The following is a 10,966-nucleotide window of genomic DNA, read 5'->3' on the forward strand; positions in this document are numbered from 1 at the left end:
TTGTGGGAAGCCAAGCCACCAATTATGTGGAAGGTCTTTTCAAAAATCATGATGAATTTTGAAAGACACTCATCCTCATGTGGCCAATGGTCACAGCTTCCTGCGGATGTTCTGGGTTATTGCTATATTTGTCAAGTATATAGCAGTTGTGTCCCTAAACAATGAGAAACCTTTCTAAAGCTCAAAAAAATCATACATTGCACCAAACAATAATAGTAGGAGATTTAAACACCCCACTTTCATCAGTGGACAGATCAGGGAAACAGAAATTAAACAGAGACATAGAAAGACTAACAGAAGTTATGAAACAAATGGATTTAACATATATTTATAGAACATTCCACCCTAAAACCAAAGGATATACCTTCTTCTCAGCATCTCATGGTACCTTCTCCAACACTTGGACACTTGGAGATGCAGGTACTGACCTCAGCTGACAGGTCATGCTGGATTGTCCAACTGAATAGAGCTGATGTAAGGGGGAGAGCTGAATTGACAACCCCTCACTAAACCTTTATTCCCTTGCTCTGCTAGGTCTGAAATTCTCCAGCAGAAACTTGAACATGACACAGACCAGGACAAGATCTCCCTTGGAGAGAAGTGCTACAGGAGGTGGACTAAGTGTGCACAGCAAATACACCACTACTGCATCTCATCTGTAATGTCCATAGCAATTGTGGACTGCATTTTCCTCCTTTAGTTTAACTTCTTTGGATTGAATAGGCCTTACTTTCATCTCGGCTCTATCCAGCAAGTGTATACATTTGGAGGGACTCAGAGAAGTGCTGATGCACATCAATCAAGAGCTGCTGGTCATCCAGAAAGAGTGTGCATTTGTAAATTTGTACTTGTCCTGATAGGTCTTCCAGAAGAGTTTCATGGAGATCAGTTCACAACATTGGAAGGACTTTGAAACAAATCATTCATGTATTTTATACTCATTATTGCATGGCTTTTTCCTTAATAGCCCCACTCCAACAAAACAACCTACTTCCACTCCTCTTGCAAAGATTATTATCATCAGTAACTGCTTGTCTACTATGTCTCCAAGGCAAGCCACAGGCTATGAATCCATTCTGCAAAAGGAGCACCAAAAGAATGCTTAACACAATTCCTCTATTTAAAGTTTCGTTGAGTTTTGATTATCTTGGTTATTTGGTTTTCCTTCTATTCATTTGAAGTTTTGTTATTTATGTGTTGTTGTTTTGTTCATTTGCTTTTCTATTTTGATATTTTGATAAGGATATAGACTGTATATATTGACTACCTGCATCTGGTTACTATCCAGTAAATTGGATGTATTCTGTTGAATAAAAGAGTAATAATCTCAAACTCTTCACTCCTAAGAACCTTCTTTATTGATAATCAGTGTCAACATCTGAAGTTCCACAGCTATCAGGGAGGGATCGATCTCTGCATTCTCATCGGGACTGGGCATCAAAATTACTTCCCAGTAAGACTGAGATTCAAAGGCAGTTTCACAGTCACTGTTCACTGTGTTTCCAACTCTGTGAATTGCAACTTCATCATGCATATATTACCGACTGTGTATGCTTGCTGTCAAGTATATAGTTACCTCTAAATTATACGCTGTGGATGAGAGTGTTGAACAAATTAATGGGATAAACATTAATTTTTCTGTAATATCTCCCAGGACATATAAACATGGTATAATTGAGTTTAAAGCAATCGGGAAGCCTGCAACCAAATCCCGTGGCAGAGAGTACTGAACACTCAGGAATGCAGATAATCCTGAGACCACAGGACAGAAAGCCACTTCTGCCCAGCTCTGCCCACATCTCTGGCCCAATATTAATCTGCATGATTCCTCTGGAAACAGGAATAGAGGAGCTTTCAACGGTAGGAACCTGCTTGGTCCAGCCTGCGCCCAGAACCGCCCCGTGCCCTGAGCATATTTGAAGAAAACCAGAGGCATACAATTCTCTGTTTCCTGATTGTAGCATTTTTTATTTGAAGCTCTAAACACCATGTTGTTGTTGTTGAATTTTAATAGGATATTTTTCATTTTGAATTCAAATGTTCTTCGTTCCTTGTTTTCCAGAAGGAAGTCCAAATACCATCGCCCTCCCCCTCTTCTATAAGGTATTCCCTTCACCAGCCATCCACTTTCCCAGCCTAGGAAGGACCAAGGGCTGTTCATTCCATTTGTGCCCAAGAAGACCATCCTCTGATACACATGCAGAAGGAGCCATGGCACAGTCCCTGTATAGTGTTTGGGTAGTGGTTCAGTCTCTGGGAATTCTACTTGGCAGGCATGGTTGTTCTTATGGGGTTGCAAGTCCATTCAGCTCTTTCAGTCTTTCTATAATTCCTCCAACTGAGGTCCAGTTCTCAGTTCAATGGTTTGCTGCTAGCATTAGCCACTGTATTTGACATGATCTGGCTGTGCCTCTCAAGAGACATCTATATCCAGTTCCTGTCAGCAATGAACTTCTTAGCTTCATCCACCTTATCTAGTTTGGAGACTGTATATGTATAGGCCACTCATGGGGTAGACTCTGAATGGACATTCCTCCAGGCTCTGTTCTAAACTTTGCCTCCCTATCCCTTCTATGGGTATCCCCTTTGAAAGAAGGAGTGAAGCATCAGCATTTTGGTCATCTTTCTTGAGTTTCATGTTGTCTGTGAATATTGGTGAATTCCAGCATTTGGGCTAATATCCACTTATCAATGAGTGCATACCATGTGTGTGTTTTTGTGATTGGATTAAGTCACTCAGGATGATATGTTTTAGTTCATTCTATTTGCCTATGAATGTCGTGAAGTCATTTTTTTTTATATCTCTGTAGTGCTCCATTGTGTAGATGTACCACAATTTCTGTTTCCATTCCTCTGTTGAAGGGCATCTGGGATCTTTTCATTTTCTGACTATTACAAATAAGGCTGCTATGAACATGGTGGAGCGTGTGCCTTGTTGTATGTTGGAGCATCTACTGGGTATATGTGCAAGAGAGGTATAGCTGGGTCCTAAGCTAGTGCAATGTCTAATTTTCTGAGAAACCTCCAGACTGATATCCAGAATAGTTGTACCAGTCTGCAATCTCACCAACAATGGAGGAGTGTTCCTCTTTCTCACATCTGTGCAAGCATCTTCTGTCGCCTCAGTATTTGATCTTAGCCTTTCAGTCTGGTGTGAGGTGGAATCTCAGAGTTGTTTTGATTTGCATTCCCCTTATAACTAAAGATGTTGAACATTTCTTTTGGTCCTTCTCAGCCACTCCATATTCCTCAGCTATGAATTCTTTGTTTAGCTCTGAACTGCAATTTTTAATAGGGTATTAGTCTCCCTACAGTCCAACGTCATGAGTTCTTTGTATATTTTGGATATTAGCTCTCTATCAGTTGTAGGATTAGTAAAGGTCTTTTCCTAATCTGTTGATTGCTGTTTTATCCTAACCAGTGTTCTTTGGGTTATGGAAGCTTTGTACCTTTATGAGGTCCCATTTCTCTACTCTTGATCTTAGAGCATAAGCCATTCGTGTTTTGTTCAGGAAATTTTTTCCAGTGTCCTTGTGTTCAAGATGCTTTCCCACTTTTGCTTCTATTAGTTTGAGAGTATCTGATTTGATGTATAGGTCCTTGATCCACCTGGACTTAAGCTTTGTCCAGGGCAATAAGAAGAGGATGATTTGTACTCCTCCATATGCGGATCTCCAGTTGAACCAGCACCATTTGCTGAATATGCTATCTTTTTTCCACCAAATGGTTTTGTCTCCCTTGTCAAAAATCAAGTGCCCATAGGTGTGTGGGTTCATTTCTGGGTCTGCAATTCTATTCCACTGGTCTATCCTCCTGTCTCTGTACCAATAGCATACAGTTTTTATCACTAATGCTCTGTAATACTGCTTTAGTTCAGGGATAGTGATTCCCAGGGAAGTCCTTTTATTGTTGAGGATAATTTTAGCTATCCCGGGTTTTTTGTTATTCCAAATAAATTTGCAAATTATTCCTTCTAACCCTATGAACAACCGGATTGGAATTTTGATGGGGATTGCATTGAATCTCTAGGTCACTTTGGAGAAAATGGCCATTTTTACTATCTTAATCCTGCAAAGCCATGAGCATGGGAGATCTTTCCATTTTCTGAGATCTTCAATTTCTTTCTTCAGACACTGGATGTTCTTGTGACACAGATCTTACACTTGTTTGATAAAAGTCTCACTGAGGTATTTTTATATAATTTGAGACTATTATGAAAGGTGTCATTTCCCTAATTTCTTTCTCAGCCTGTTTATCTTTTGGGTAGATGAAGGCAACTGATTTGTTTGAGTTAATTTTATACCCAGCCACTTTGCTGAAGTTGTTTATCAGGCTTAGGAGTTCTCTGGTGTAAATTTTGGGGTGTCTCATGTATATTATCCTATCCTCTGTGATAGTGATATTTTGACTTCTTCCTTTCCAATCTGTATCCCTTTGACCTCCTCTTGTTGTCTGATTGCTCTGGCTAATGCTGGGGACAACATACAATGACAGGGACTGCCGGGAGGGAGACATCTCTGAAGCCTGCAGCAGCTCCTTGTAAAGTAGGGTGGCTTCTGGAAACCTGAGAAGCAGGAGACACATCTCTCCACGGGACCCACCATCTTAAATAAGAGGCTGCGTGCAGCAGTCCGGGATGGAGACATCTCAGTAGCCCGCAGTATCTCTTTGTAAAAACTGGTTGTTTCCATTTCCCTAACCTTATTACTGGACAAGGGCTGTATAGATTTCATTTGTGTGTGACTGCCTATCAGTTGGCCTTGGTGTGCATAATTATTCTATTATATCTGACTTTCTTACTTCTTTCTTCTTCTGCTCTGGTGAATTCTGTGAAACTAGATGATCCTTGATGTTATGATTCTTAGACAATTGGAAAGTGATGCACAGGGGCACAGCACAGCACAGCCCTAGTGGCCCAGGTGGATACTGTGTATTCTCATCTTGGAAAAAAATGTAATAACTGCACAATTGCAATTCCAGATTAAGGTTTGACTTGAAAAGAACCTTTAAACATTATTAGAAAATGAATTAGAGCCAACATTGGGACCATAATAAAGGAAAAAGGTATTGAAGTTAGGAAATAAGTTTACATAACATATAAGAGTGATTTCTGGATAAGGAAGTATAAAGTATATTAAATCATATACTAGAATACTAAGTCAAAATAGTCGGACTCTTATGAGTGTCATTGTGTGCAAGGAACAGAAAGCTAGCTGAATTAATGAGCTAAGGGTTAACTTGATTCTTTCTGGCCACTGCCTGGCAGTTTTGCCTATGTCATTTATCAGTAGAGCTTCACAGGAAAATGCAAGTAGCTGACCTCGGAGCTTTGGACTCTGAAGTATAAAAGTAAAGAGTTAAAGTTTAAATAAGGATAAGTTTACAATTATTATTATTTTGGCCACTGGCATGGGGATAGGGAACACTTGAAACTGTGGGGAACAATTGCAATTCTTAGTTCTTGATGGGATGTAGTTATTCTCTGAATTTGATTTGGAAATGATTACACAATGTCTTTTTTCTACCTGCTTTTGGATTATTAATAAAGGACTGGGGCAAGAGAAAGGCTACAGAACATGTGAAGAGTAAATGAGACAGAGCATGTGGGAGTGAATGAGAGAGGAAATGACAGAGCTAATGTAAGAAAAAATGTGAGAGCGAATGAGAGAGCATGAGAAGAGCATGTGAAGAGTGAGTGGAGAGAGAATGTGATAGTGAATGAGGGAGCGAATGAGAGCGCGAGTCTGAGAACAAATGTGAGAGCCAGGGAGAGAGCATGAGGAGAGCATGTGAGAATGAGTGAGGAGAGAATATGAGGTGTGTGTGAAGACTGTGTGTGTGTGTGACAGGAGAGTGCATGTGGTGTGTGTGAGATATGTATGAGGTGTGTATGAAGACTGTGTGTGTGTGTGACAGGAGAGTGCATGTGGTGTGTGTGAGATATGTATGAGGTGTGTATGAAGAGTGTGTGTGAGAATGAAAGGATAATGAACAGACGTGTGCATGATTGTGGGAGTTTGAGAAAAGAAAACTGCAATAAAAAAGCAGAGTGCACAAAAAAATGCAGTGTGTGTGCAGTCTCAAGCTGAGAGAGAGAGAGAGAGAGAGAGAGAGAGAGAGAGAGAGAGAGAGAGAGACTTTAAGCGTTGAAGTTGCCTGTCAGTTTGTACCCAAAGAGTAGTCTGTGGATATGTATTATGCGCCTTCCAGATAACACTGTTTCCAGGTGAGAACTCTGATCCTGTGACAGAGGCCAGGAAAGGCTGAAAGAATGGCTGCAACCCTGAGGGCAAAGGATAAAACTTTTAGGCCTAGACCTCCTAATTTATCTTTTCACCTGAAGCCTTATTATTCAAATTTTCTTACTGGGATACAACTATGGTCCTGGTGAGCGTCTTGTCTCTTGGATGCTCAATCAGTTCTTTGTTGTCACAGACTGTTTGAGCTTACTCCAGTCACTGGGACTTATTCACACCTTCAAGTTTCCTGAACTTTTCAGATTTCTAACATTTGTGGTAAACTGAGTGACAAAAACAATGAATGTTGAGCACTTGGCTGGGGTCCAGTGCATATGGAGCTATGGGTGTATGGATATGGTAAGTCCCTAGGAGTTACTCTAAGAAAGTAGGACTGTGTTATTAGGACCCCTGTGTGACATCACTTCACTTTGCCAGCTCTGCCCAGGCTGCAGAGGCACTGAAGGGCCAGCCTTCACCTTCAAGGAGCAACCACTCTTTCAGTCTTTACAGGCTCTCTGTTACTCAACTGGAGGTTTCAGCAGAGGCCTTTCATCTCAATAACAGAAGCTTACCTAATCCAAAACGTTGGGAAGCCATCCTACACTCCTGATTGGCTGGTTACCTGAGACCAAACAACATAGCTCTCTTCTTTATGCCTTTTTTCCTGATTCGAACGTAAATAATATGACCATCTGTGGTGTTGGTGGAAAGAATAAAATCATTAACATGAATAACAGGACCATGCAGAGCATGGCCTTCACATTCTAGGTACAGAGTGAAGAGCTAGAGGGAATTACCAAAGAAAACAATAAGAATCCTAAAACAATTACAGAAATAATGAAATGAAATAAAAAAAATCAAAAACAAAAATACCTTGTGGGTGCTGGAATTAAAGGCATGTATTGACTCTGCTCAGCTTTGTAGGTATTTCCAATAAAAAGCAAACAAACAAACAAACAGCCTTATTAAAAGTGCTGCATGTGCAGGAGAGAAAGCTGGGAGATATCCTGTGCTGCTGCCTGCATGCTGTGATTCTGGAGTAACAACTTCCTTGGGAATAGGAACCTGTATGCAGTGGGATCCCTTGCGGGGCCTGTCATCTCAAAAAGAGGGGCTTCCCTAATGCAAACCTTGGAATCCAGTTTGCTTCAGGCAAGGAATGAAGTCAACCATCATTAGTGAAAGAGCAAGGGAAAAATTACATAGGAAAAAATATGGGCCTTAATCAGAAAAGATCCTCAACTTCTAAGGCCTCCACAATCTCCACCCCTCTCTTCTGAGCTTGGCTTGGTGATGTTGTGTAACTCCAGATGGTAGGAAAAGGCAGAGTTCTTCCCAGAAAAGTCATACATGATTTTCACCCTGACATCTGTGAGGTGAGGTGGCATCTTATCACAGAGTCAGCATACCCAGGATAAGGACACAGAAGCCACAGATGACAATGCCAAATGGACTCCCTCCTGATCTCAGGGACCCATTAAAATTGAGGTTTAGCCTAACCTTAGGCCAACCCACTCCCTGCCCATCCGCCTGATTTTTATGTTTGCTCTGAGTAAAAGATCAGAGTGGAGCCCCAAATATCCTCATGATTGGGCTTGGAAATTCAGGAGAAACGATATTGGAGAAGGGATGGCTATGTGGTTACAATGTGGTAACTAGTTTCTGACCAGGAACCTCGTCCTTAGCCAATGGGGACTTTAAGGCCGGGCCTCCTGCTTGTTCCAGTGCAGGCTAAGACTTCAGGGTCAGGCCAGCTCCTGAGCCCCACACAGGGCTGCCTGCATACCCTTGTGACTGCATTAGAGCTAGAGTGCTCTCTGCCCAATCCCCTTCTCTCCTCTTTGTCACAGCCATGGTCCCCAAGAGCACTTGTCAAACACCTTTATACATCTATGTCAATCTCAAAGTCAGATTCCCAGAGAATCAATCCCCATAGCTGACCATAAATGAGTATTCACTGTGTGTGTGTATATATATAATGTTTTAGAACACAGAATGGGGATTCTTGGTGAAAGCTTCGTGGACATGTGGCTTTGCTAGATGTCTTTGCACTGGGATCTTTCCACATGACTTAGATATCCTTGACATGAGGTCATTACCCACCACTTTGCCATTTCAGTTTCGTTTTTCTTTTGGATGCTAATGCTCTTTGACATAAGATCCAAGGATGAACTTCCATACTGGGCTATGGTTTCAGACGTGATTTACAGCCCTGTGGCCCTCGGGTTGTTTCCTTTTGATCCTAGAGGTTGATTAATCTTTCCAGCAAGGCTTCCAGTACTTGATAGGATTGTGCTACATGCTGTCAGAGCAGAGTTATACAGAATTCATATGTTGGCCTTCCTCTGACAGTGCTTACCTTTGCCAAGTCCACAAACAGGGCAGCGCTTGGAAAAAACCACTGCAGGCTAAGAAATGATATATGTGGGTCTACCCCTGGCTCCTTGAGAAATGTAAGAGGAATATGGTCTTGGCTTACTGGAAGTCTTATCCCAAGACTAGGGAAGGGGACTCCAGAGAGCACTAAGCCTTCTCCTCATCCATCATAGTCTGTATAGCCTGTGGCTTTCATGTGGTCAGTGTGATGACCTCATAATGTTCTAGGTAATTCTGCCATGTTCTGTCTCTATACCTAGACATGACCTCAGGTGTACAGTCACATTGGAAACATAAAAAGCCTTGCATCTGAATTGTGAAATTCAATGTGTGTTATATTTAAAATACCACAATAATTGAGTGGCCATTGCTACAGTAAATATTATTAGGGGGTATCTACCCCACTGTAGATCATTTAGTTCCCAAATAAAAGACACAAAACTTTTAGATTTAGAATAAGCCTTAAAGTACTAGAACTGGGCAGACATCAACCCTCTGTGCTATTTTTTCTGCTTCCCTGTCCATAACCCGGAGGTATTGCTTGCCATGCTCTGCCTGGACCACTCCTGTTCTGACAGGCTGGCCCTCATGGCAATACACTCACGATCCACCTACCCTATGGGGTGGTGTCTCCTTCCTTGTCCTCCCATGTCCTTTCTCTCTCCTCGTGGACCCTGCCTGAGTCCCCAGGCCCAGGGAAACTTTGCCCTGTCCCCTCTCTTCTGCCCAGCCCATGTTGTAGGGATTTTATTAACCAATCAGGGATAACATAGGAGGCAAAAAAAAAAATCTGGTATACATGAGGATCTCCTTGTCTTGGAGCAACCAGGCGTTAGGGTACAGAATTTAGCATTTGAATATACAGCAGCACAGACCAACCCATTATATGCCGATCTACTTTGTAGTTGGACTCAAAGCTTGGCTCTCACACCCGTTAGATATTCAACCCTGGAGAAGTTATTTTACCTTTGTGTGACTCAATTCCCTTATCTGCACAGTGAGGATGATAACGAGTGTTTAATTCACAGAGTTGTCTTTGGGACTGATGAGTCAATATATTTAGTAGTTAAGTAGTGGCTATCATTGCCAAGGTTTTCCCAAGTCACGTCTAGGAGGTCAACTGACTCCTAGGTGAGTCTTTGGTTACACTGCTTCAGTTTTCTGTTGCTACACTGTCCAAATGGCACCCACTGGTCACACGTGGCTATTTGAGATGAACTAAACTTAGAACTAAAATCTGCATCTTTAGTCACATCAGGCAAACCAGGAGGCAAACAGCCAGCCAGAATCCATAGCCAGAAACACTGCAGATATAGAATATTTCTATCATCTACAAATTTCTCATGGACAGCAGTGGTCTAGGTTCTTGGTGTCTGGTTTTTCCTTCAGGGAGAATTACTTGCTGTACTAATATCCAACGGTTTATTTTTAAAGCAACGTTACCAAAATATGACTTACTCACCCCCAAATTAATCCAGTTCAAGTCTACAATGCAATGGTTCCCCATAAATCTACCCGAGTTCGTCGCTAGACCACGGAACAAAAGAACGAGAGTGTATGCAGTTATGTAAAATGGTATGCAACAGTATTGACCACTGCATAATTATAGTGCACTACTTTTGAATTCTTCAAAATTCAGGCCTTTTATTGATAGTTGTACAAAAATACATTATCCTAGAGTTGAGAAAATATTATACAGAATTTCATCTGGACTTTATATTTCATTGAGACTTTAATATTTTTGCATCTTTTGCCAGTATCTTTAGATTCTTTGTAAGAGTTTATTTTGTGGATTTTTTTGCCGATCTGGTCACTATTTGATGCCATTTCAATGTTCTCAGGATTTTGATGAAAATAATACCACAATGATAAAGTGATACTCATTTTCTTGAGCCATTTACATATGTATATACACACATATGGGAAGTTATGTATACATATTTCTATGCTATACTGTGTAGAATACAATTCTATTATACGTCAACATATACAGTTTGCTCAATATGATTTCTGTGAATGTTATCAGTCATGGGGAAATAATAAGAGCCTGAATAAACATGGACAATATTTGCAGAATGCACATAAAATTGAAGATGGTATATAAGCAAAAGTGTGAAGTATATCACTTAGAGCTTTCATATCGAATGCACTTTACAATTTTTAATAGATTAAAAAAATTTAAATCATCTTTACCAAGTTTCATTTTTTTTCACAATGTATCTCCTGGATGATTTGAATTATATATGCTGCTCAAGATCCTTTAAACAACAGTAACCTAATGCCTTAAATGTGTTTCTGATATTTCTATTCACTTGATCACTGTTCAATAATTGTACCAAGTTGATAGCTGT

The 10,966-nt window shown here is 40.8% G+C and overlaps 1 protein-coding gene across 1 annotated transcript in view; it reads left to right on the forward strand.

Annotated features, from left to right (window-relative positions):
• Nucleotides 1-10,707, forward strand: part of LOC134480523 (uncharacterized) — a 31,508-nt gene extending 20,801 nt beyond the window's left edge. The window contains exon 5 of the mRNA XM_063268044.1: nt 535-10,707. Coding sequence (XP_063124114.1) covers nt 535-540 — 6 coding nt within the window. The 3' untranslated portion in view covers nt 541-10,707. The remainder of the gene's footprint in view (nt 1-534) is intronic.
• The last annotated feature ends 259 nt before the right edge of the window (nt 10,708-10,966 follow it).

Source organism: Rattus norvegicus, chromosome 9, assembly GCF_036323735.1.
Source record: "Rattus norvegicus strain BN/NHsdMcwi chromosome 9, GRCr8, whole genome shotgun sequence".
Taxonomy (NCBI): Eukaryota; Metazoa; Chordata; class Mammalia; order Rodentia; family Muridae; genus Rattus; species Rattus norvegicus.